This window comes from Pezoporus wallicus, unplaced genomic scaffold (assembly GCF_028554395.1).
Source record: "Pezoporus wallicus isolate ANWC-B61680 ecotype Strahan unplaced genomic scaffold, APGP_CSIRO_Pwel_v1 contig_1035, whole genome shotgun sequence".
NCBI classification, from domain to species: Eukaryota; Metazoa; Chordata; class Aves; order Psittaciformes; family Psittacidae; genus Pezoporus; species Pezoporus wallicus.
In genome coordinates, this window is record NW_026636811.1 from 1,466,352 (window position 1) to 1,494,321 (window position 27,970).

Genomic DNA, 27,970 nt, shown 5'->3' on the forward strand with positions numbered 1-27,970 from the left:
GAGAGCTGGGGAGGGGGAGAGATAGTTGGAAGGGGGGATTCTCTGTAGCTGGAGTGTTAGGATGTCTTGCTGCCTAATTGCCTTAGAACACGTGGGCTTGAATGAATCCTCTTTAATGAATAATAGGCAAATGCATAAATTGTAAACCCCGAGCACCCCAACGGTGAAATGCACACTAATGAAGACTCTGACTTTGATGGCAGGTGTAGAGCTGATTTGTAAAATGTGGTGAATATAACGGGTTTAAAATGATACATTTATTAAAAGAAGCAAGTCTTCCATGTGCTCTCCTTGTATTCACTCTCTCGCACTGCACACCTACCCTTCCCGCATGATATTGCAGGCTGCAGTCTCACAGCAGTTTCTTGCTATAACTCTTGCTTCGACAAAGTATAACAATAGAGACCAATTACCCTCAATCTCCACTCTTACGGCAATAAGCCTGAGGAGGGGGGATAAAAATGAGTGCACCCCCTCCACCCAATACCTTTTCAATTTCAAAGCCTAACCCTGTTGGTAGTGCCATTTGTGGATTTGAACTCCCTGGCTTTGTGTGCGGCATTATCTGGAGATTCACCTGGTACTGATCCAATGAACCAATGCAACCTTACAAAGCTGAAGGGAAGAGTGTAGAGTTCTCTTTGTAATAAATCATATGCCATGAAAAAGGATTTCTTTAACTCCTTTCCTCCATTATTCTCCATATCTCACCTTGTGGAAATGGGTCTGTTAGTGAGAGACTTAGACTCACATAGCAGGAAAAATGAACAGGGGAGGAAGAACTGAAGTGACAGGAAGGCAGAGCTCCTGGAGGTTTCATTAACTTGGAGATTCCAGAAAAAAGAAGCACAGTTTGAAAGAACAGGAAGCAGCTCTAAAAATAAGCTCAGCACAGGCCTTGGTACTAAACCTTTCTTAGCTCTAGAAAGGGACAAGGACATATTCATTAAGCAGCTGCACAAGAAATCCCTAAAACCAGTGGCAAGTTAAGACCCCAAAGGCAAGGAGGTTCCATCCACAGAGCTGCCCAGCAAGCTGAATGCTGGTCTGAACATCTTTGGTTTTACTGAGTTGAGCTGGTAACCTCTTGAGATCTGGCTGCCTCCCAAGGAGGGAGGGATGAATACTGCAAAATGTTTCAGTTTTCCATTGCAATTTTGAAACTCATTTGCTTTGACTGAATTTGCACTGTGTTTATGTAAATTTATAAACACTGTAATAAATTTATCTACTTACAGAAAATAGAAATTTTACAAAAAGGCTGGAGAACATTTGTGAAACACAAATTCTAATTCGACGAGTATAATCACAGAACCTGATTGAAATGTACACTGAATCACAAAGCAGAAGCATGGTATGTGGTCTATAAATCTAGCAAACCCCGATGAGCATAATCCAAAATTCACACAGTTGTTAACAGCTTACATATTTTAAATTACATACATGTCGTTTTTTGTGGTGGCAATGACTGTGACTCACAACCTGGGTTTTCAGAGTGTGAATGAGGACCACTGTCAGGTAATGGTACCAGTTTGCTACTTTGCTTTTTATAGAAAGCTCACTCTCTATGCTATATATATAGTTTCTATATAGAATTATATATATATGTATTTTTTTCTCTACTTCTGATTATACTTTTTTCTAACCTAGAAAAAAGGTTAGAGAGTCTGTGCCAGCATGTCATTCTTATCTGGCTCTATATCAATATTACCTGCCACACTTATAAGAGCATTCATGGGCATGGCCATTAAACCCCATAGAATGGGATATTCTCCAGTGTCTTTACTCTGGAGATGTTTACTTCCTCCAACCCTAATTTTGAAGCTGCTTTTGTCTCCTTTTGTACCTCTTGGAGTCTGTTTTGCTCTCCTCCATATCCCCTTTGAAAGATCATCCTCAAACAGTCCTTTGATATACTATTGGGTTTTTCCCCTGCTTAATTTTGTACTGAACACATTAGTTTATTTACTGCACAAAATAAACCTAATCTGTATAGGACAGATTTACTATAAATCTAGAGAACACTTACACGTCACATGAGAAACTGCACTGGGGCCGATGACAACACTTGCAGTAAGTGAACTGGTCTCAAATATTGAAGGAGCCTGTATTATATTAGCAAGCAGATGTTTCCCATTGTAGAGCTGCTCTTTCCAGAGTATAACTATATTTCTACTTTGCCTTCCCAGTGCTTGAAGCAGTAGGTAAACAGTTAAGAAATGGAAGCAGCAAGCTATGTGTAGTAGAAATGGGCTGGTTTAAGATTGGTAGGGGGAATTAAAAAGCAGTGCAAGAAGCAATTTTTAAGTTATCCTGTACAAGTTCTTGCTTGGGAGGTATTAGCCACAAGGGAGATCACATCATCTGGGAGCAAGAGAATATAACAAATGCAGGATCCAAAATAGGCATGCGGGAGACTCTTACCATGTGTTTTGGTCATGTCCTGATATACGTGAGCTGAGGGAGACAGTTCTACATGTAATAGAGCCAATAATCAAATCTGAAGTACCAAGGAACACAACTTGATGTTTCCTTAGAGAGACCCTAAGTTTGAATAAAGAGAGAATGTAGAAGATACAAATTTGTCTTTAAGCAAAAAGGAAAGAAAAAAGGCTTTAAAATGGAGGGAAGGGCGGGGGTATAAAATTTTACACTGTTCCCAGACTGGAAAGCAATAGTAATGCCTACATCAGAAATTTAATTAATTGTTGTTACACTGATAAAGATGTGATATACCACATCAAAGACTGGCTAAATGGTATTTGGAAATTAATTTGGATTCCTATTAAACAGAGCTCAGAGGAGCTTCCCAAATGAATAACTTGTTTGTCAAGCATTGCTTCCTTCTGTTTATAAAAAGTCTTCTCAAGCAAATACAACTATTTTCAACTGTTCTTGTTGCTTGAAATGCACAATGAGATTCATCGCTAACCAGACATTCGTGGCACATTCAAATACTGCAAATTGTAATGCCTTAGTATCTTACAGAGGTTAGATATTGCTTACTTCTGTTCCCTGTAGGGATGACTTATATAAAGTTACCTAAAAAGTCTTATATTTAGTATTGTCAATCCATGTTTGAATTTAAAATTTGCTTTTGGTGCTCTGTAGCTTGGCCACTTTAACATGCTTTGGAGATGAACACAATAGAAGCACAGCGTACTTGTTTTCTGTGGCAGGGGAGCTAGAACTACATGATCAAGGTCCCTTCCAACCCAAACCATTCTGTGATTCTGTAGTGTTAATAGCTTTAAGTATTCTTAAAACAAAATGCAAGTGGAAACACATTAACCATAGAAAAGATGTGTTTTCAGGTTCTGATCTCTTAAGCAAGTTATCCTGTTGAATGAGCACACAGTTTACTTGACAACTGTGCCAAAATACAGTAAGATTCATGATGATCACCACAGTTTCTGCTTTTTGTTAAATGAAAAACTCATCCCTGTGATTCTGCCTGTGCACTGTTTTTTTTGCTAGTGTAATTTCACCTATGTCTCTGGAAGTTCTTCTGATCTTACACTAATATTTGTGAGTTCAAAAGAAGGTAGGATTTAGTAGGACTGAATTTATGTGAAGGCAAAAAAAAAAGAGATATATAAATGTTATATGTTTTGCTTTATGGTGTGATGGAAACAACTTTCAGAGTTGTCTGTAGAACTGCAGCTGTTGGAGTATCCAGAGAAGAAATCCATATGTTCTCTAGACAAGCAGATAAGTGATCACCAAGACAAGGAGGTGGTTTTCTCCAGCACAGAAAGCAATGTGTCTCATCTGTAGACCATGTCAGCACTGATTGATAGCGTTGCAAAGCTGGTAGCTGGGTGTTTGAACTCCCAGACGGCCTGACTGTTGGGTTGTCTAAGGCCAAGGAGCATGACAGCTCCTCGCTGCTTAGCTTCCCAAGGGAATTTTTATAAAAGAATGTCCCATTAATTTTATAATTTTTGGTTCACAGAAAAACATTCATTCATCATTTCTAGAAATGAATTTTACCCTCTGGTTTCATCCCTTCACTTTTCTATGTATTTCACCTCTCTTAGTTTTTATTTCTGTTTGTATGCAACCATTTGCTTCAGCTGTTAGAGAAGAGAGGATTTTTCTTTCTTTTTGCCAATTAAACTTATGGGGTTTGGTCATCATACTCTTAGAAATTCTATCAAAGGGTAGCTCTACGGGAGTAAATCTCTATTGTTTGCATAGGTGTGTTTAAAAGATTAAGGCTGAACAGACATTCTCATAATAGACTAGGGATCAATGAAAGCTCTTCTTTCCTCAAAAAGCTTTAAAGCTTAGCAGTAAAGTTGATTTTTTATTTGTTTGTTTTAAATATAGAGGAAGTTGCATCTTTTCCTGGGTTTTTATTATTTGTGTGGTCTTTCATAGAATTTCTGAGCAAGAATTACCCAAGGTCCCACTGGTCCTAAGCTCAGTTTTAGATGACAGGAGAGACTTCTCTCCCTGCTTGTATTAGAGGCCACAGATTGTCTAGGAGATCTCTGCAGTAGGCAAGGGACATTTCCCCCTCCTATTTGTGCCACTTTCAGCTTTTTGATTTCTTCTGTTTTCGTTCTAACAACACCCATTTGAGTTTCAACGGGGCTTCACAAGGAATGGGATATTACTCTGTGGGACTGGAAGTAGCAGATTCAAACTCAAGACAATGCACTGAAACGGCAGGGCAGGAAGGAGAAGCCAAGGTGGCACACATGCTTCAATGACTACACGATTTCATGGCCAATAAGCATTTTAACTTAGTGTCTTGGTTGGCTAACTTTTGTGTAGGCAATTGCAGGAGGGGAAGAGACTAAGGCCCTGGGTTAGTGGAACAATTACATTCATGCTTTAAATCCCTTAAGCACATACTTAATGGCCATTGATTTCAATGCTCTTAACAGCTTTGCTGAATCAAGGCCTGACTGAGGGTAAAGTAAAGGACTGGTGATGAAGTTTATGAATCGTCCTCATAGCTATAGACCCCCAGCTAAAGCACTGGTGAGAAGAGGACCTCAAAGACCAAGGAGGTTCTTCCCGTGGCAAGGTGGCAGAAGGTGAAGGACAGAGCAAGCAGACGGGTTGTTGAGGGGAAGAAGTCTGAATGACCAAAGATGTTTCAGTTGATACTCTTCTGATCATGTTATTTCTAAAAGTGCCTATTGCTGCAGGCTTTCCTCATCCTCAGAGGAGCATTTTCTTTGGTCTTTTTCCGTGATAATAACTTGCTTAAACACGTCAGCTGCAGATGTATTTCTGCAGCTGAAGCCTGAAGAGGCTGCAGCCCATATATGTCATTTGTGTGTGTTTTCTTATGTGTGTGTCTGCAGGTGCTCCCTGATGGGGTTTGATTTAAACCGGCACTGGGCAAATCCATCTCCTTGGGCTCATCCAACACTGCATGGAGTGAAACAGCTCATCATTGAGATGTACAACAATCCGGTGAGTGAGGAAAGGTGGTGCCAGCACAGCTGCTTCCTGAGGTACTGATTCATTGTGCAAGATGCCAGTAATTCTGACGTGACTTAATCCAGTGATAAAACAAAATAAGAGAGAAGTAAAACAACACCACCCCCACTGCATGAGATCAGGGAACACTTGTGTCTTTAAAGTCTTTTATCATCAGAGTGGAGAAAGCAAGTGAAATGAAGTTCAGCCCAGATTAAATATGGAATAATTCTGAAAGCAGGGCCTAAATTCAGTCGAGCACCTCTCATCATGTCCTGAGCTGGATTCAAAGCAGCAGGCCCCCCAGATTGAATTAGTGAATGGCACTGATGTTTAATCCAGTGCTCTGGCAGGGGCTGCTCTGCAGCGTGCAGAGCATGAGGGGGATAATATTTGCAAATATTATATAAACACACGCGCTCGCACTCGTGCTCACTCAGAGAAGCAGAGGTGTTCTTGAAGGTGAAATCTCAGCTAATCAGACGAGATGGATCGCAGAGAATATGGAGGAGTGGGAGGGAGGCAGACAGCTATTGAATGTTTGACATCAAAGTGCAGAAGGATTATTGAACGTGGCACCTAAGAAAAACTGCTGAACAAAGATAGAGATTGGGTAGGAAAAAAATCACTGCCTTAAAAGTAAGAGGAGATTTTATAGGTTATTCTTTTTTTCTGTATGGAATTCCTGGTATTTGTCCTTTCTTTTTACTTCACATCATGGAGATTGCTTTGGATCTTTAATTCCCTGAAGTTTTGTTGGGTTAGTTTTCTTTTCTTAGTGTATAAAAAAACGCTGGTTTGCCTTGCTAGTAAAGAAAGAGGATTCTTACCCCTGGCTACATCATTTATAGGATAAGAGCTCCTTTAATTTAACTCCTGGTTCTTCCAATACATCTTGATTGGACTTTTTATCTTCCAGCTGGTAGTAATACCTGTACAGAAGGGGTTTTAGGTACAAGAAAGGTAGGTTAATAGATAAGGTCCTCACATACAGAGTGAAATCCAATTGCATGGAAAATATTTTCTTAGACTGCTAATTGTTTGGCACAGGATTTGTCTTTCTATTCTGTTTGTACAGGACCTAGCATTCTGCCTGTGACCAAGGCTCCTAAGCCCTGCTGTATTAGTGATGATCATGGAAAGTACAGAAAGGAGCTTTACAGCCAGCCTGGTATTTTCTCTGTTTCCTTCCCCAAACAGCAAGACAATTTTCCTTCTAGATGAAGGAAAGAACATGCAGGCTGCTTTTCTTAAGGGAAAATAAGTTTTTTTTTTCCAAGAAAAAAAAGAAGTCATTAAACATTAGGAGAAGGTTGGTATAAAGAAACGCTTCTAGATAGCAAAGCAACAAATCCTGGCACTATTCAAGGTCATTATAAGTAAAATAGGGGGATTCTTTTCAGTTTTGTCCCATTCCAGGGAAGCTTTGAAAACTCTGGTAGTTCCCAGCTGTGAACTACCTTATTACTTATTGCCTTCATGTGAAGAATGAATTTATTTACTATGGTGGCTAAAATGAAAAACCAAAAGAAATGTTTGGTCAGAGTTGGTCTGAATTGGAAATGTTTTCTTTCTCCATCCCTCTGCCTCTCACCCCTCCCCAGTGAACAACCTGAGATGAACCAGTTCCAGTTCATTTCCTTATGTGGGAAAGAAAAAGGAGCCTTTCAAACACGAGTGTAACATTTCATTTTCAGGGTTATTTAATTTAGAAAAAAAAAAACCAAAAACTATTTAGGACCCTTTTTTGGATTAAACCACCAGCAAAGTTCTCATGGCTCTTCAGAGTTCACTTCTCAGTGAGTTAGCTACTCACCTAAAAACTTTCTTGTCTGATTTTATCATCCCCTAGTCCATACCAGCCTGTCTGACAGTTTTAGAGACCCTCAGCAATACAGTGCAGTATGTGGGATTATTGTTTTGTTTTTTTTCAGGCAATACCAGATTCTTAGTCCCTCTGATTGCCATGATATTTGTATGAACAGACTATAGACAAAGTGCTGAGACAAAATGGGAAACCATGGCTGGGACTGTACATGTGCCATCCTGCTTTATCAGTGACTGTTTTCATTAAGTTCTTGAGATAAAAAAAAACCACCCTGACAGAGTGCCAAAATAACAACCTGCTTTGAATCACTTCAGGCTGCAAAAGCTTTTAACTACTCTCCAGTGTAGAGTGTAACTTTTAGATGAGTAATACATGATAGATGGTTGGCTGCATGCAAAGGTGAACCGGTTGCAGGAGGGCTGTTGTCAGACTGCGAAAGATCAGGGATTATGCATTTGAACACGTCTGTCCTGCCACCGTCTCCTCGCCTGAAGTCTTGCCAGACTGGGGGATATGGAATGAAATAAAATGCAAAGTAAAGTTCTCTGCAAAATAATGCAATAAAAAAATAACCTACCTCCCTCCCAGTCTAAACAAGATCTGCCGTGAGGAGCTGTCCATGAGAGATTAGATTCTTTAAAGCAGAGGCAGTTTAGCTTCGTGTTGCCATTGCGGAATGGCTCAGTGCTGGTCTTTGAGATGTATTCATTCCCTTAAATCATTTAAGGAAAACTAGCTGCTATAAGAGCATAAAACCACATTTTAAATATTGCTGCATAGGAGGATTTTTCTTCTGCTGCTGCAGTGTGGAAGATAGGCTGTTTCCTTTGAAAAAGGGTTCCTTGTGGAGGGGGAGGGTGACCGACACAGAAATAAGTGAAGTGGGTATGAGGTGCGCACACAATGCCATAGCTACTGTGATTCCAGCACTGAGTGGTCCAAGGCTAAGTGCTTACTGTAGTTACTGTATAAAAACAAACCCAAGCACCTGTGGTTCTCTGTCCTGGGTTTTACAAAGAGTGCTAGTTTTGGTTTTAGTGTTTCAGTTTCCATAATGACCATATACAATTTAGGAGGGAGTAGATGAGCCAAGAAACCAGAGAATGATAGGAAGCTTTTGATCTCCATGTCACTGATTTTGAAACAGTCACTCCTGGTGGGAAGTCACCGTGTTGGCCTGTGTGAAGCAAGGGGATATTTGCAGTCGTTTCTAGTGCTGTCAGTCTTGCAGATGAGACTGAAGTGACAGACTTGCTCTTCTAGATCATGTGCTGTTGGCAGAAGACATTTCTGTCTTTAAGTACCTTTCCCTGCTCATATGCCAATCATCGCTGCCTTCCCACCTCTTCACCCGATGGTATGTGTGCATGGCTCCCCTGTCTATGCTGGAGCAGGTTAGCTGCTTTAGCTCAGAACATTAACGTATCGTTTAAACCAAGCCATCTGGCTTTTATCTGGAGTATGTCAAAGGATGTTCATGTGAGCTGTTCCAACGGCTAAACTGTGGGGCCAGGAAGTTCTGCTTGGGCATGATAACATACTTCAAGTAGAGGGCTGTTAAGAGAATGAACGTCAATAGCCTAGCTAAGGAATCTCATAAAGCATATATGCACAGCTAGATTTAAAGACATGAATAATCTGATTGAACTCAGCAGTGTTCCTTGTGCGTTTATGGTTCAGCAGGTGCTTAAATGTTTTGGACTGGGGATAAAGTGCTCAGCACTGGCAAGCTCAGGATATGGATGGTCTACAGAGATCAAACAGTCCTTATCTCTGAGATAACACGAAGCCTCAGAGACACAGTGCAGCATAAGGGCTTGATTGTTGGACAGGTTTCGTGTGGCCATTCAGCACTTTTCCCAACAAGCAAACACACTCTTTAAAACAGATTTAATGAGTGAAGTTAGGTAGTGTGTTCACTGCCAGCTCAGCCCCCTTGAGTATGTGCATTGTGGTATGGTCTTTAGCCATAGGGGCTCATGTTGTTCTCTGAGTTCTCCAAATGGAAAACTTTTACATAATAAGCAGCTATTCAACGTTTTGTTTTAGCTTCAGTGTTCATTGTGTAGCTCTGTCCTGTATTTACTGTGCGCTATTCAGATCCTGCTCTGAGGATAGAATTGTTAATCTCGTGGACTTTTCTGTATTGCTCAGTGCTATACCCTGGGAGCATTTCAGAAGTGTTAATTAATTATTTGGGGGGAAGACACCCCTGTGAGAGACAAATACTTTATCCTTGTATGGATAGTAAAAGAGAAGCAGAGACAGTTATAATCATAGCTACCTGCTGATTTGACATAGATTATTTAAGATGCTTGGGATCAGATTTGTTTCATGCCATTCACCAGGGTTTGATATATCCGCTGTCTCATTTCCACCCCTTCCTTTCCCAAGGAAGACTGGGATAGGCTATTTCTGTCATGTGGAGCTCTTAGGGCCTAGAAGACAAAGAATAGGCAGTGACTGGTCACTTGGGAAGCATTTGTTTCGAGTGATTTGACCCCCTGAAATGAAATTGCAGTGATGGGATGCAGTGCTCCCAGGCACTCTGTTTGCAACACTACTTTGTCTTCTTGCTTCCATCTTTCTTTTATTCTGCTTATTTTCCATGTCCTGTTGTCATTGAGGCTGGAATCCTACATTTAATTGATTCTTATGTTAGACACTGTTCACCTTTGTGTCCTGAGTGACCCGAAGACTTGACCAAAAAGAAAAGAAAACAAAAAACCACTCACCTGGGGTGTGCTCATTCATTATCATCTTCTTCGTCATGCACACATATACCAAAGTTTTAAATTATTTCTGCATAAGCAACTTTTCTGTTTCCATTCCTTCCTTCTGAATGCTTGATGTTGCAGCCTTTGCATACTTTTAATACTATTCTGGGTGAAAGTTTTGAATCAAAGCAAAACATACAGTTGAAACAAAGTCCCAGCATGCTGAAATCTGAGTCATCAGCTGGGCTGGAACCTTTAGATCCACCACACAGACATCTGCCACAAGAACTGATGAATTAACTGACAGAGGATGACAATCTGCTCCTGCTGTGGCCTGGTGTGAGGGAGGGAGAAACACTGCCTGTGGGCTCTGTGGGTATCAGCTGACAACAGATTTTATAATAAGGAAGGATGAGTAAACATAATACTGAAGACTTGAGGGAGATATTTAGGGCTGAATGACACCTTTTAAGTTTTTGAGAAGATGTTTTAAGATCCCATGTGTAGGCTTAGATTTGAATAAAAGCGTGTTTCCAACAGGCCAGGTTGGATGGGGTTTTGAGCAACCTGGTCCAGTGGAAGGTGTCCCTGACCAAGGCAGGGAGGTTAGAGCTGGATCATCTTCAAGTCCTTTCCAGTCCAAACCACTCCATGATTCTGTGATTTTCCTGTCTCTGAGGAGGCCTTGTTTTTTATCCAGTTAGGCTTGGGTATGCAAGCATTAAGACTACATATGAATTAACATTTGTATAATAAATCAATGTAATTTATATTCTTTGGCAGGTTACTACATTCCTCTTCATAAAGAGAATATTTCTACTTTCTTCTGAATGTATTGAACATACACTCTTCCAGTCCTGTTATCATCTATCTCTATACCCTTTAGAGGGAGATGATAATCCTTCACAAGGGTTGGCTCCCCTGAGTATATCATGCACCTTCACTATTGCAGAAAGACAGTAGTAATAGCTTTGACTGGGGAAATGGCCTGAGCTGATCTCTGAGTTCTAGCTTCTTGCTTTCTCTGCTGATAAACCTAGGTATCGTAAGGCAGGTGAAGTTAAATGTCGATTGGTGTGTGGAGCAGGTTAGTGTAGCTGGTTGAAATGAAACACATTTTATCCCCGATAATCTATAACTAACTGTCACTGCCCTTTTGCATGTTCCTCTGACTGACTGTTGTTGTCCTCAGACACTGTTTAGACTGCCTACTGTCAATGCTGTTCTTAAACCTACTTCTTCTCTAGGTCTTCAGTACAGCATCCAGTGCGTAATTGTCAAGCACAGCGGTTTTGACAGTGTGGGAGCCATGTTCAAAAGGTGGCACAGTGGGAGTGCCCCATGGGCTGCACATCCACCCCCCAACTTTCTTCATTATCATGAACTTTTGTAACGATGGAAACCAGGATTTTTGTTTTTGTAGTATCCCTAGTTATAAAGACAGTGACATATTTTGAGGAAAGCTTTCCGGTTCCTTGGAAAAATAGGTCACAAAATGAAGACTTAGAAACCTGTATCTGATATTTTACAGCTTCCCACTGTCCCTAATGGCAGCATTGCTTTCGTGACCTCCCCTCATCTCTGCCTTTGGCAGTGCTACATTCTTCACCAGATAACTCCACATTAAGAAAAGTGCAGCTGGTCTCCGAGATGCAAAGACTTGGCTGGAACACGACATAAATTTGATTGTTGTCAGTCCTGCAAATTGTGTCAATCTTAGAGGCTCTACTTCCACTCATCTGGTGAAATGATGCTATTAGTATTATCATCAGTGTGATACTGGATAGTTGGCAAATAAAGTATAGCAACAGATTTTGCAAGGGTTTCACATCACAGTTGTACGCTTAGGCTTCTTATACTATAAGCCCACAAGTAGTATTATCTAATCTAACGTTTGAATGACTGGAAGCAATTGTTTTCTGTATGAAAATTCTTTTCCCTCATCATCTCCCCTGCTTCTGTTATAAATTGGAGCAGCACAGTGGAATATATTTCACTGCAAAATTATAAGCTGATTCTCATTCCAGCTGAAGCCAGTTTGGATGCTAATAAATGTTTGGAAAGGCTGTGGGTTGGGGTTTGGTGTTGCTCAGAAATCACACAGAGCCAAACAAATCAGCTGAGGTCTGCATCATCTGGTATATGGAGTCATAACAGATTAACATAGGGTAATGAGATCTGTAGCATAACACACTACCTGGGTCCATTTTGCTGTTAGCAGAGCTCTTAGACTTCCTTCCCCAGCTAAACAATACAATTGAATAATCATTGTTAACACAATATTTAATTTTAACAACCTGCTAGGAAGTGATGTTCAGATAGTCCCTTAGATATCCTGAGTTGTCATTTGTACCTGATGGTTTTCACTCAGACATCAAAACAGCTATCATCAGGCATCACATTCTGCCAATAATTCTCAACCTAATATAGTACATGTTATTCTGAGTTCTTCTCAAGCAAAATGGCCAACATGCTGCCTCTTAGTTTTCTCCTCCTGAAATTGGAAGAGATTTTACCTCTTCTTATGCAGTTTGTGTTCAACTTTGATAACCCTGCTGCTGCTTTCTATGGTAATGTTTGTGTTTATGCCAGTTTGTTGACACTGTAGAAATGCCCTGTATCACTTCTATCTTGCAAGTCCCTTTTGAGTGAAGTGTAACTTTTTTGTATTGCAAATATAATTCTTATTTCAGTTCACTGTTGAACAAAACAGTAGTAAGGGCAACCTTTCTTTCACTGGTGCTAGGGTGTAATTTAATGTGATGTACTGATTAGTGTCTAATTCTGCAGATTTTGCTTAGAATCAAAATCCTAAGCACCTGCCATTTCCCACCTCACTGTTGGGATAGCATACTATGAGTTAGTAATGCTCTAGCTAACATATTTCATGTAGACTGGTAAAAAGTATTTCCATTAAACTCTTCTCATTGTTTAATATAGCTATTAAACATAATTGGGTATATGCTGAAAGAAATAAATGTGATGTGCAGGATCAGTTTGTTAGCTGTAGCATTTTCTGATAAGTGACCTCATGGAAGTTGGTGTCGTGGTTTAAGCCCAGCCATAAATCAGAACCATGCAGCCGCTCTCTCACTGCCCCCCCCCTTCCTCCCCCCCTGCTCCCAGAGGGATGGGGAGGAGAATAGCAAGAACTCCCACGGGTTGAGATAAGAGCAGTCCAGTAACTAAGGTACAACACAAACCACTGCTGCTGCCACCAATAATAATGATAATACAGGAAATAACAAGGAAAGAGAATACAATACACCACCTGCCGACCGATACCCAGCCCAACTGAGCAGTGATCTAGCCCTTCCGGGTAACTGCCCCCGGTTTATATAGTGGGCATGATGTGTTGTGGTATGGAATACCTCTTTGGTTAGTTTGGGTCAGGTGTCCTGTCTCTGCTTCCTTGCAGAAAAGGAAAGTCCTTGGTCAGAGTAAACATTACTGATCAGCACCTAAAGACATCGGTGTTATCAGCACTGTTCCCAGGCTGAAAGTCAAAAACACAGCACTGAACTACCTACTAAGAAGGAGAAAAATGACTGCTACTGCTGAACCCAGGACAGTGGGAATAACAGTTCAGAAGAATTCCTCTGTTTCTTTTACTCAGTTTTAACAAATCTACTTCCAGTTTGCTCTGGAGTAAACATTCTTTCATGATCCAGTAACATGTTCTATTTTTCTGATAGGTAAAGCAGCTTCTGATGTTAGTAGCTTCCTTCCATAGTCCTTTAAACACACAAAATATTATGAGAAACTTGCTAGTCACAGAGCTAATTTGACACTAGAGTAGATTATTTTCAGAAGATGCCGAATCTTTACCACTGGAGGCTTTTATGACAGGTACTTATTGGAAAAGGTTTAGATAAGAATTAATTTCCTTTTGAAGAAGTCGAATACACTCAGTAACCTCTACAAATTTCCTTCTTATCTCTAATTAATCTATGATCTTTGTCCCTTCTCTTTGTTTTCAACACGTAAACTGCCTACATGTGTATCTTCATGTATAAAAATGTATATATAAAAGTGAATTTAGAATTTCTCTGGTAACATCTTAGGAAACATTGACACAGTTAGATGAAGTCCCACCTGAAACTGTGAACTCCTTCGTAAAGTGATAGTCATGGAATGGATGAGCTGTTCAGGCCACCCTATGTTAATAGCCTTATTTTTTGCAAAGACAAATTTATAACTTGGGAGTTATAAGCCATATTTCATCTAGAGAGGCTTTTGGTTGGTTTTGTTTTGGTCACACTGATATGTTCATAGTCTAGCTCTGGATGATGCTCCATTGTATTTTTGTCACTTATTCTAGACTCTCCAGGAAATGTGTCTACAGCTACCAAATTTCTCTCTGTATTTAAAGTGCTAATCATATCACTATAGTGTTGGATCTCCGAGACAGCGTGTGGTTTCTTTGGCTGGTTGGTTAGTTTTTTTTGCTATCCCCATTTAGTAGTCTTTGTACAGAATAGGAACAGTTAAAGCTAAATTCACCTCCTAAAGACGAAGGAAACATTTTAATCCCAGAGATAAAGCCAAAATCTCCTTTGTTTCAATGTGATGATGATCAGTGTTTGCACCCGGCACTTCTAAGATGTTCTTTTCCATTAAACTCAGACACTCTTTGAAGGCCTGTAGACAAATTGTATGTGGTTCACCATCATATCTCTAAATAAGTAGCCCTTTAGTTAACTCTTCCAGTTTCTCAAATGTTGTATTTGCATCTTGTGATTGGGGCTATCTGGGTGCAGCATCGTTTCCAGGTTGCTACTCTAAACATCAGGCACATGGCTTTTTTTCTCCTGTAGCTTGCCATTCTGAGAAATCTTTGTACTGCTGTTTTTTGTTCAAGGCAGACATGTTAGTTATGACCCTCACTTTGCAGTGATCTACTGTGCACCTTATCTTTTCTTCCTCGTGTTTTATTGCTGTTACACGGGACTTGCATTGTTGCTTTCTTAGTTTTAGCTCAGCAGCTCCGTCTCTTTCCACAGCTCTTTAGGGCCTTTAATCAAACCTCTCTCTTTTACCTTGGATCAAAATATTATCCATCAAAGCTTTAGTGTCCTCTCTACCATCAAAACATGGTTGTATTTTCCTGGGATGTGCCTAGGGGGCTGAACACAACTCAGATATCCCTCTGAGGAAATAGTGTCTCCTAAAATAGTGGTTTGAAGATGTACAGCCATGTTCTCTATTTTTCTAGGGGCATCTGCCAGCACCCTGCTGATGAATCAGAGCCATCTCTTCAAAGAATTTACCCCGTGTCAGTTGAGGAAAACATTCCCTTTGTATAATACACAGATATTTTTTTGGTCTGAGTGTACAAGAGAGGTTCAGTATGGCTTCTTTCCTCACTCTCTTGCATCTTCTTTCTGCTCTCTGTGATTCTTACAGCTGTGATTTTATTGAATTCCTTTTTTACTATCTGCTTTGGGGAGACAGGCTTGTGTTTTGTTTATTTTAAGGAGCATTAAATCAGGGAGTGGCTGACACATCCAGTGCTGTGTTGAGAGCTTCCCTGAGCCGGAGACACACATTTAAGCTCCTCCTCAGTAATTCTGGTTTCATGTTTCCCCTCCCTTTCTCTGTTTTTCAGTGAGACACAGGGTTTGAGAGGTTTTTTTACCTACTCATGGAAAATTCCCTTTTCGCTTCTGTTCCTTCCCCAAGTGCTTTATAAACTGGGTCAGAGTCAAGGTCAGTGACAAGTCTGCTTCACTCAATGGTTACGTTTGAACTGATGAGCACTGAGGAGAATGAGCTCCTGAGCGATACAGCAGTAAATTCCAGCTGGCTCTTGCCATAGCTTCTTAGAGATGGGGCTTCTCACAGGATGCAAGTGGAAATGCCTGGAATGAGCTGATTTTTCCTACTTCAGACAGCATTGCGAACATGCCCTTTGTTCACGTAGCTCAATTTTCCGCCTGGGATTGCATTTGCCTTTTAAGACACAGGGGCAAAGTCACTGCCAGGCCTTTTTTATGTAATACAAAAGAGCTCTTAGTATTCAAAAATGATTTACAGACAGCTGGCCAAGTGTTTGACCTGACTATGTCTGTTCGTGCTATTCTACTGGTTCACTATAGCTGTAATAGAGGCTTACCCAGCCAGTGGACAATTAGCCCAGTGTATGCAATGAAGATGGTAAAGTGAAATGCTGATGTTAAATGAGGATATTGACATAATAGCATCTCAATCAGTGAGCACTGGAATAGCAGTGTAAAATTACCCACGAATAGTAGAGGAAACCAAGCCAGTGGAGGAGTGATATTATGGTTAAAAGAAAGCTCAGGGGAAAAAAAAAATGGGAGGGAAAAGGGAAGAAAAAAGGCAGGGAGTGAAATCATATCAAATACTGAACAATCTTAGAATCTCATGCCAGAATGAGATAGCAAAAGTGGGCTTTATAATATGCTCAGAATTGCAAAAGAAGCAGTGAGGACTCAGAACGTAATGGTGGGAACTGATTAAGTGTCATCATTTAATGTAATGTAGAAGCTACGTTTATACACTTTAAAAATGGCATCTTCCTGAAACAAGAAATCAAAGAGTCCAAAAGCAAAGAGTGGGTTTTTTTATCCCTGAACAAGGATTAAGCCTTGATCGAAGAGGTACCTCTCAAAGGATCATTCTGTAAACACGCTCAGATTCATCATTCCTGGTGGACTGCAAAAGCCAAAAGTCCTTAGATTGGCACACACTTCTGAATGGGGACCGACATCAAATGGAAAAGAAAGCTAAAAGCAGTAGCTAAAAGGGCAAAGCGGAATGCAATAACACTTTCAGGTGTCATAGCAGCTATATAAAATCACCATTGTAGGAATGCATTTTTGCAGTCTTACCATCAGTAAGTACCATTACTAAGTGTATTTCCCCTATTTGAAAAACTCCACAACTTTATAAAAGGTTGCATGAGAAGTTAGCAAAAGTGATTATTAGACTGAAGAAGGCCATTAGCATTAAAGGACACCCTCTGAAGTCCTGCCCAAATGAACTGAGGGAAAAAACCCAGTACACTCTGGCAAGTTAAATGCAAAAAATATAATAATAAAGGACAAAAACAATTTTGAAGAATAACTTGCTAAAGGCATAAAAACTAATAATGAAAACTTTTTCAAACACATCAGAGGCAAGAAGCCTGCCTGGAGGTCTATAAGGTTGATAGATGATGAAGATGTAAAAGAAGTGCTCAAGGAAAATAAGGTCTTTGCAGAAAAGCTAAATGAATGATTTGCTTTGGTGTTCACTGTAAAGAGCCTAGAGGGAATTCCAAAATTAGAGTTGCTTTCTATAAGGGACAAGTCAGATAACATGGCTAACAGTGGTTTAATGGTATGTGTCATTTTGGGAAAGGAATTTGCGCCTTGTACACCACCTTTCTGGGGGGTAATTGATGAACATGAAGGTAAAGGCAATCCGCTACCTGCTGCATATTTTAAATTTCTGAAGAGCTTTGGCATAGCTGTTAACCAAATGATTTGAAAGAAATTAAGAATCCAAGCTGTCATTGGATGACATGGGCATCCTTCCTTAGCATTAAAGACAAATGAAGCTGAAAACGTGTTTTAAAAGTGAGTTTTCACATTGGGTGCAAGTTACATGTGTGGATTGTGTGGGATTATTCAAAATATTCATAAATTATTCAGGAAAAAAAGAAGGAATATTTTTTTCTGGCGGCATACAATTATTCGATGCCATCAAAGATGCATCACAGAAGGGACTTATGATACTGCATGGTAAAGTGGCAGATGAAGTCCAGCGTTAATAAGTGCAAACCCATTTGTGTCTCTTTATGATGAAAAGGAAGGAAAGTCAAGCCAAAGAAGCAGACAATAAAAAGTCCAATGCCAGTCAGTGATATAATAGCACTTGTGAAAGAAGCTCATGAGACAGCTTCAGAATACCCTTATCAGTGATCAGCTGTGCTCAAGAAGACAAAGACCATGTTAAATTCATCATTCTGATACTTCATGTTTACCTGCATCTTGGGAAAAGACAGTCTTATCTCAGGAATAATGCAATAAGGATTTTCTAGAGAAGGGTAAAGAAGAAAAAGACAAGAAGTTTAAAATTATTTGTGTATGACAAAAGAATTACATAGTGTAGGCCCTTTGGCTTGGAATAGAGACATCTGAGGAGGAATAAATAAGTTTTTTCATAAAAAGTGTCAAATATATGGAAGTAATCAAAAAAAGAGAAACAAGAAGTAATCAGTCAAAGTCTATTAATGCTGTTCCCCTAGCTGGGAGCTCTAGAAGCTGCCAAAAATAGGGTTGCTATTACTTGAGGAAGCACTGTTCGTATTTGTGCTTTCTCTTGCATTGTTTTCTTAAACAATCTGTGCTGCCCACATCCAGGGATCTCTGTGTGACTGCTTTTATATGAGTTCCTCCATGGCAAAGAACGTGGCTTATTCTCCTGCCCTCTGACAGTCTCTTGTGCTATTCCCAGAATAAAGTAGAAGCGGGTAGCCGTACGACAGCTGGGTTGGCACTATCAGTTTTATGGACAAAAAATAGTAGTTGTTCTGCCTAAAAAAAAGCTCTGTTCTTCACTAAAAGAAAGTGCTGTTCTTCCCTTCTGATTATCCTGTGTACATCTGCATTCTTGTAATTATGGTGCTTGAAGCTACCTGAAGCTCGGTGGAGGCAGTATGCGATACCATACAATATCATTAAATTGCCAAAAAAAGATGTGAAACTGTATTTTGAATGGGAAAAGCCCACAAACTGTACGATTTCCCTAGATAAGAGCATTATTCTCAGTGGAAGCCATTATATTGCCTTTGTGGCAATACACAAAGGCATAGGCTAAATCCCTTGATTTCTTGGCATATCTCATTCCAAAATAGTAATCCCAAATAATCCTGTAGATAGGATTCGCCACTACTTATTTTTATTTTGTGCCTTTTTTATTGTGTCATCCAGAGCCTGGGCCTGAGAACAGGAATCCTGTGAGAAGAACACAGCAGCTGCCTGACAGCTTAAAGAAAAGTGTAGTAACTAATGGATCCAATGGGGATATTTTAGGTAGATAGGCTTTAGTTACAGAGTGGATGACTAGAGCTTAACAAATAATACTGTTTCTCTTTTGAAAAGTATAAAAGATATCCTTTGTGATTTCAAGTTGCCAGGATCTTTGCCTTTTTGAAAACTCATTCTATGAGAATTATAATGAAGCAGAGCTGCTTCCAGTTATTATTTTTCTTAAACCTAAAAAACTACACTTTTTAGGCTCATAGGTATCAAAAACAGCTTAATGCTGGTAGCATTGCTAGCTGGATTTTGCAGGCAGCAACCCTGCAGTTTTGCATATGTTTTCTTGATCTAGAGCCCAGTTTAAGCTGTTGAATGGGGTCTGTGTCTGTAATGTTCCCTAAGTGCTATTATGCAAAGAGATTGCTTATTTGAATCATTAATCAGTCTCAGGATGGCTGCAAGTTCTTATATTTCATGGCTGGTTTTCATGATGTATGTGAACTATTCAGTGTTACTCAAGCTGCACTGGAACAAGACTTAATTCCTATTCTTGTTAAAGCTTTTCTGCTGACTATCTTCACTAGTGTATGCTCAGAAACTATCCCAAACCCAGAAGAATACTATGCAAAACAGCTGGAAAAGTTCCTCAGACTATTTCAAGTCAGAGTTAACATGATAGATTGTTGTTTCCTATGTGGATGCGTTTAGTCATCTTTCCACAATCTGTTTACTATATGCCTTGTGAAAAATCCAATTAAAATGGATGTATTAATTAGCAGAAGTTTAATTTTCTTTTTGTCAGGAGATACATTGTGAGGCTGGAATTTTATAGCATCAAAGTTAACAATAGTTCCCATCTTATATAAGTATTTTGAAAGCTTCTACTTGCTGTCTTCTGCAGTGCTGACACCAGTGGATCAATAGGTTTTTAAAACGAGACCCGAATCACCATGATAATCTAGTCTGACTTACAAAGTACTGAATATCATCCATCATGATTTTCCTAAATGGGCATCAAAGTCTGAGCTTCCTCAGCTTCTGGTGCCTTAGCTGTTAGAGAGAATGACTGATCTATAAGAGCTTAGAGAGTTTATCTTACAAGAGCATCTGGAATATCAAATCTTTCTCCAAGTATCTTCAAAACCCCATCCCTGTGTTGGTAAGGTTGTTAAGATTTTTTTTTTTTTAATATTTTTTTCTTCTTATTTTTTGAAACAAATTATTTCCTTTTCAGTATATCTACCTTCTGGGAAGTGACATATAGGAAACCACAATGTAGAGCAGGATTACTGATCTGGGTCACTTTGATGGCCTGAGCTGTAGAATCTGAGCATACTTCATGCAATAAGTCCACCTGAGTGTACAGAAAGCTAGGGGTACTCCAACACGTGAGCTGCTTCCTTCAGGTCTCTTGGGGTTGCTCATGTTCCATTGTGACTTCCTTAGAGACAATGCTGATAATTATTTCACTGTTTCTCAAAACATTGTAAGAAGAGGAGGAAGGATCCCATTATGAGGACTGGTAACCCTTGGTTCACATAAACATATGTGTGGGAGAAAGAGAGGGCTGCCTGAGCATAAACAGCAGCATCTAAGTGAAGATGAACACACACAATAGCAAGTTTGCAGAAGGGAGGAAAAGCGAATGATGCATTTAATGGTGCTGTAAAGGGAGCAAAATAATTTGCATGCAAAGTTTGTAAAGTGAGTACAGCTTTGGTCCCTCCTTCCTCATGGTATTTTGGTCTGGTTTACCGTTTAAACGTGTTGATGTACAGAATTTGATGGGGGGGGAGGTTGGTGTTTTTTATGTTTTTACTCAATAACACAGCAGAAAATGTAATGCTGAAATGTTACCATTTTATTCTGTTAAATAGGTTGTTGCTTTAAATGTTTTTACTTATGGAATGTCCCCTAAAAAAGATTATTTTCCAACTGTAAGAATATCTTGCATTTAGGTTTGGAGTTTCAAAAGCAGCTTCTGAAATAGAATCCTGTCCTGTCTCATTATATCTTAAATTCAAAGTTCTAAAGTTTAAAGGCAAGTGAGGAATCAGTTTATGACCTACTGAATTGTAGTCACCTCTGAAAAGACCCCATTAGCAAAGCGCTCTTTAAAGGTTGTTTGCTCAGATGTACATCAAGAAAAATCTTTTTTCTGTTCTGAGTTCAGCTGATCTATTGTTTTGTATTTTTTGAAAATAAACTGCCTTCATCTTCCTGTTGGTCTTCTGCTGGGGAATTTGTGGTGGTTTATGACTTCCCCCAGAAAGGGTACTCAATGCAGAATTAAATCTCAGCAGGAATAGATTTAATCCTCCCCTATGTCTTGTAGTCTATGGAAACATTATTGCCTTTGCTTGGTTGGCAAGTATGCCCTTCAGGAGCTGGATGTTCTTCTCTTGCTGCAGTTAACTCATGCAGTAGAGACGGTGTTTTATTCTGTTTATGTCCCCTGATAATGGCTGTATTGATCTGGCCTGATGTAAGCAAAGGTTCACAGTTCGCCAAATGTTACTAAGGGTACCAGACTATTACTGCCACCAGCAGACGCATTCCATCATCCCTCAACCTCCATGTGTGAAAGCTAGAGCAGCAGGATGCCACATGATGGTAACTCAGGAAAATAGCGTGTGTCAGTATTGGCATATGTCAGACCTGGATACTTCTAAAACTAGATTGTATATTTTGTCATGCTTGTTTTGTCTGCCAAGCAAAGCAGGAACATTTAAAGGTTAGCTTAATTTTCAGTTGTTTGGAAATGAAAGCCATGATGACAATGCTGTGCAAGAACACCTATGAATTTTGCTTTCACATAAGCTAAACATTCATTTCCTTTGAAGCAATATTAAAGTTACTGAAAATGACCTACTCTACTCTGGGAGCAAGAAAGGTGAGGAAGGTGGTCTGTTGTCCAGCCTTACAGCTCTAGGCAAATGACTTAATTGTCTCCTTGCTTGCTTGGTTCAACAAGGAATTTTCCTTAGAAGGCAAAAGCTAAAAGAAAAGGTTTTGAGCCTAAATTCTTACTTGTGGCGCCTCAAAGCACAGCTGTAGAAATGAGAACTGAATCTCCTAATACTGCTTGGGGGATTTGGCTCTTTGTTCAGAAAACGATTTAAATCTGTTTACCTGTTTTCCTAGTACAAAATCCCATTTTATTTTGAAATAAGAATTATTCTAGCTTTGCAATGGTGAATATGTCACATCATGATGGAATAATTTGATGGGTTTTAGACTGTTTTTAACAGCAAGAGGCCTGAGACTGTAGCTGGGAAGGGGTGGTGGTGAAAGAACAGGACTAGCTTTTAGATTATTGGGTTGATCTTTTTCCCAGAGTCCAAGAGGAAGGAGAGATTAGCTGATATAGAGGGCAAACTGTTTGTTTTTTCTCTTCTCCTTGAGAGCTGGAAAATGCTGATTGCTTGATCCCATCTCGTCCTGGTTCTGGTTGGTTAATTCCAAAGATCATTCTCCAAGTGGCATGGTTACTAACAAGATTAGAGGGAGAGGGGCAGTGAACTACTCACTTGCACTCCAGAGACCCTTGGAAAGTGTGATTTGGAGTGGCTAGAGGACATAGCACAAAGAGGCCTGTCCAACCTAGCATATTATTGCAAAGATTTTACATCCATCACAATAGTGGATTGTTCTCTGCAAAATCAAATATTTAGCAATTACTGGCTGTGTTAGTCAAACTGATATATGAAACTGTTGTATAATAAGGTGATGTTCTGTACACTGTTGAATTCCACACTATTGTAATAGAAAAGGGCAATGAAAATTTATATCATAACAGACATTGTGATTTTATGTTATTACTGAAAATAACTTCAAATGCAGTTTGCTAGATCTGAAACACAGAAATTCATCCAGGTGGAATACTACTTTAGCTTCCAGTCTTGTTCTGAGCGTGCCAGTATCTTCTATTGGAGTCAGTGGAAGCTGTAAATGGTTACTGTGGCTACTTTTATCCATTCAGATTAATTTATCATCTGAACCCATTAATATCTGTGCACTGAGAGCAGTAGGAAAAGTGTATGTGTGTCTATACATATGTTACACCTATAGTATGTTTTATCCGTTGTTTTCCTGATTATGTATTTTGCAGAAGTATTTGTCTGCGTCTCTTCCCTGTGGCGTTCAGAAGTACGATTGGATCTAGTTATACTGCAGCTCAGGGAGAGACTAGAGCATTTGGAATAAAGCTTGAGAGTCATTTACCAGGGCATTACAAACACTGTGGTCTGCACCAGGTACCCAGGCCCAGAATGCCAAGGAGAAGCTGCCATATGGCTTTGCAGGCTGGCCAGCATCAAAAGGGTCTGTGCTAATTGGAGCACAGCCCTTCAGTTAGCTGTAGGGATCCATCCTGCAGGAACTCCGAGACTGGATGGATGACCTGATAGGAATTTTCCTTCTCTCACTTGTGGGATGGGGAGTTGGCTGGACTGCACTGCCAGCTGCCACCCTCTTTCAGGACCCTGTAGGGAGAATAAAGTTGGCTCTGTACCCTGGCTAACTTTGTTAATAAGGAAGTTGATGCCCTCTTGAACCACACTGGGACTAGATGGGGTATTTAAGGTTTTATTTATCCTTTGGACTGGAACTGGTAGAACAGACTGCAGATGGAACAGATTGAATTATCCCTTCCTAAGTAGAGTTTTCACTTTCTGCCTTGTACAGTAGTTGTAAAGTGTAGGTGAAGCTCAGAAAGTTTGCTTTCTGAGGGGCAGGGTGATACTGATTTACCTCAGGGTATGCAAATATTTAAAGTCATCCTGAAATCAGTACTCACTTCCTGTGTACTGCAAAACCCCCTCAGATTTACTGCTTTGCGGATGTTTAGACTAAGTGTGAGTTCTCATCAATACCATGTGTGGGTTTAACCAAGCCTCCATTCACACCTCAGCCCTGCAGCTTGTCCATTGGAGGCGTCAACCCTTTAGCCACCAGATAGGGGAGGTATGCACACAGGATCTTCTAATGCATGCTGTAGTCCCCCTGTTCCTGGAAATGGCCCTCTTGTGCCTTCTGCACCCAAGTTCCTGGCCATGGAATAACCATGGAAGCAGCTAAACTCCTTAGGAAGGCTCCTAGAAGTCTGCTTGAGGAACAATGCGCTGTGTAAGTGGCTTTTGTCATGACTTGCAAGATGGGATGTAAATTGGCAACAACAAACTGGGGGGAAATGATTTCCAAAGCCAACCCTAAATATAGAGTTGCTTATTTATGCATAGGTATTTTGAGTCAAATTTCTCTGTTCTGCCTGTCTAGAAAGCATCTCTACATCCATACTGAAGGTTTGAAAGACAAACAGCATGATTTCCGTCAGTTCTGGGCAAAGGAAAGTACACTTGGTTTCTGAACATCTGAAAATTATGCTCCTTTGACTGTCACTGTCATAAATGATATATAGCTGGTTCTGGTATGCAAGCATGTGGATGCTGCTGCAGCTTTCTCTGAACTTTATTATTTCAGTACCAGTAAACTCCATTTATTTTAACCTTCCTCTGCTCATCTGAACTAATTATACTTTGTAGTCCATGCTTTTATCATGGTGCCACTCAGTCCCTGTGCATTAAAATTAAAGGAAAGGACAAGGGCAAGACATAAAAATTCAGAGGGTGAAGTGGCTTATGTTAAACTAAGAACATGGAAAGGGCCAATTTGGTTGTAACAGTTTGACATCAGAAATTATGTTTACAAAAGGAGAGTATTTTTAAGATACAGCTTTTTTCCTTCTTCTTGCAGTATCTTTAAAACTGCCTCTGGTGATGGCCTTGAGGATTGTAGCTCTCAGAAACAATTCTCAGACAGGATATATATGAAAAGCCTTGCTGAAATTTCGCTGAAGGTGCAAAAGGACAGATGAATGGAGACAGAAGGGCAAAAAGAGGATGCTGGCTTTCCCCTCAACATCTTGTAGTAGTAGGCATTTTAACGCAATTTTGAATAACCTCATAGAATATGAGGGAAACAGCTTTACTGTACATTGGGCAATAACTGAGTAGGTTTGACATACCTTGTGAGGTGACACCCTTGGATGTAATAAAGTGACTATATTAAGTCTAGGAGCAAAATAAATAACACAGAGGTTATTAAACTCCCTGTGTTATTCATGACCATGTTGTATTCAGCAAAAATTTCCATTCTTAAATCTCCTGCAAGCTGCCATGGACAAATCAAGTCTCTCCTATGAAGCAAAACAGGAGTCCAGGGAATGCCATGGCAGGCACATGGCCAGGTTATTTTAGAGCATACAGAGCACTGCTGATGCATTGAGGTGGTATGCTAAGAGAAGAAAACCTAGTAAGAAACAGTTCATTAGGCTTCTCAGGGGAGTTGCTGACCATTCCTACGTTATTATAAGAGGGGGTGACCAACTTGTCTCCTTTGAAGACTTGTCCTTTTATCCAATTGCCAGCCAAATGAGGAATCTAGAGACAAAAACCTTCATCTGGCTACATTTAAAGGTGTATCAGAAAGGAAAATGCATTACAAATTTTGCTTGAGGGGCTGCTTGGTGCCAAGTGGCCTTCAGGTATTCAGTCGCCTGGCAGTGGCACTTCACTGCTTGAAGGAATCTTAGGGCTATGTGTGAGGGATAGATAAGAGTGCTTAGGAAGAAATGGCATTTATTCTGAATAGAGATGCATCTGCAGCCTCCCTACTGGAATATAATCCTTGCAGTTCTGGGTTATTTCAATCAACCTTAGAAGACAGCCTCTTAAATCTGGCCGTCATTCAAATGGATTTGCCCACTGCAGCGGTACCACAGCCGTGACCAGCTGTGGAGCATGCTGCTATCTCCGCCACAACAAGATGATGCATTGATTTCTGTGTTAAGCCGCACCTACAGAGCCAAAGGAAAATAGAACAGGAAGGTGAGGCTAATTTGAGGGGGAAAGGGAGGGAATCAGTCAGGAATCCAGTGAAGCATGTACTTTTGCTAGGAGTCATTGGGCCATGAGCATGTCATGGTTGGCTGGGTCCATGTAAGGAAAACTAATCACTACTGTTACCAAACCTGCCTATTTTGTTATCTGGTCAAATTCTGTCCCCTTGTGACTGTATTTAAAGATCAAACCTTATACTTGACACGTTTGTGCAGAGAGACCATTACATTGTCCTACTTTTTGTTTTCTAAGAAATTGATGTTTTAAAAGTTAGGTCTTAAGTTTCACATCCAACTTGAACTGGATCAGATGCCGTCTTCACCCACCCAAGGTCAGTTTGCAAGCCCTGCCAGCAGGAAAAGGAAGGTGAATGTGCTTTCGCTTTTCTCCCTGCATCATTTGGTAAAGGAAGGAGCAGATCCCTTTGGCTGTAGGTGGTTCACAGCCTTGAAAATGACTTTTTACGGGTGCAACAAATGTTTCACTTTGTGCCAGGAACTGTCCCTTTGGATATTGAATGAGCAGATGCCTAATTAGCCTATTATTTACCATGGTTGAGATAGCTGAATTTTGATGAAAGAGACTTTACTTTAATCACTGATTCATGACACATATGCTCATATCGTGTATTAGGCTGTTTAACCTTCCACAAATATAGTTGCCCCATGCACCCTTTTATAAATACCCTGGCAACTGCTCTGTCTTCCTTCGTTCTTTGTGAGGGGGAAGCTTGGGAGCTTCCAAATTGGTCCTTAGTGCCAATAATGCGTGTATCAAATGCAAGCAGAAAACACCGAGCGGCACAGGGGCACTGTGTAGTTTAGGCATAATGCTAGTTTTTAGGGGAAGGAAGAGTTGCCTATGCTGGGGTGGAGGGGGCTTGTTCTGAATCCTGCCATGCACCGCCTGAATCTGGAAAGCTGAGCTGAGGCATCCAAGGGAACAGGTTTCTCAGGATAACCCTGTATTTTTGGGGCAGGTTTCTTCAGGATACCCCTGTATTTTGGGTAGTGCAGCTGTAAATCCAGAAGGACAGACAGATGGAGATGGGGTTGTTCTAGGCCTCTTTTCCACTGCTCCCAGTGTGGTTGTGTTAAACCCTATCACCCTCCCTTGTTTCTTTTCTTCTCTGGAACACGTATTGCAGACTCTTGAAGGAGGGACAGTGCTAGTCTGATCACTTTGAGGAAGCTGAATCCCCACACGGCAATAGCTCCTCCCCATATTCTCTTTCTGGTCTCCGCTCCTCAGCTGATTGTACTTTGCTATCAGAAGAAAATGACAAGTATCTGCGTAAGAGAAAAGATGAGCAAGACTCTGCTGATGGGCTGAGCTGCTCCGTGCAACCATTCCACAGCGGTTTTACAGCTGGGGGCTCCTTAAAAACTAGTTGAATCTGCTTTAAGTAGGTGCCAAACTTCTGTTTGGCTCTCTTATGCTTCCTGCTTTATCAGGCACAGGATGCCTACCGTGCATCCTATGGTCAGAGACATGAGCAGCCCAAAGAGGCAGAGCTGTAAAAACAAGCTGGATAAACAGCGACTGTATTTAGAAATCTGAATAATTGTTGGGTCTGCTCTGTTGGGAAGAGAAAAGGAGTTAAAGATTTGCTCTCTGTTTGGTGTGATAAATGGCACGTTCTATGTAATACCAATGATGGATGCAGCCTGAAAGGTCAGGGGAATTCCCAGCACAGGGTCTGACCTTTATTTTACTCAGTTCTTCGCACTGAGTTTAGAATAAATTCACCGGTTGGAAGCAATCTACCACTGGAGGTTTTATCTTTGTGTTTTATTTTAGAATGAGCTCTTTTGCTTTAAATTCTTCTCAGGGATTTTTATTTTTTGGGGGGAGGGGGGATGGGGGAGTGTGTTCTCTGGGGTTTGTGCATTTTATGGGTTTTTTTAGTAGCAGGAGTTGGTGAAGAGAAGGGAACATCGTTTAAAAATATTTGGAAGATTTCAGAGGCCAAACAAAGAGGAGACATTTTCTTTTTTTGGAGCTTTGAGATTAGTCACGCTGCTGTCTGTTTGGGAAAAGTGTTGATATAATAGAGAAGCCAATCTTGTGTTAGTATGTATGGACTGATACAGGCTT

The 27,970-nt window shown here is 40.3% G+C and overlaps 1 protein-coding gene across 2 annotated transcripts in view; it reads left to right on the forward strand.

The window, feature by feature from the left end:
• BEND5 (BEN domain containing 5) overlaps window positions 1–27,970 on the forward strand; it is a 952,584-nt gene that overhangs the window by 789,916 nt on the left and 134,698 nt on the right. For both annotated transcript variants that reach the window (XM_057401794.1, XM_057401795.1), the window contains exon 9: window positions 5,322–5,433. In XM_057401794.1, the coding sequence (XP_057257777.1) occupies window positions 5,322–5,433 (112 nt within the window). The remainder of the gene's footprint in view (window positions 1–5,321; window positions 5,434–27,970) is intronic.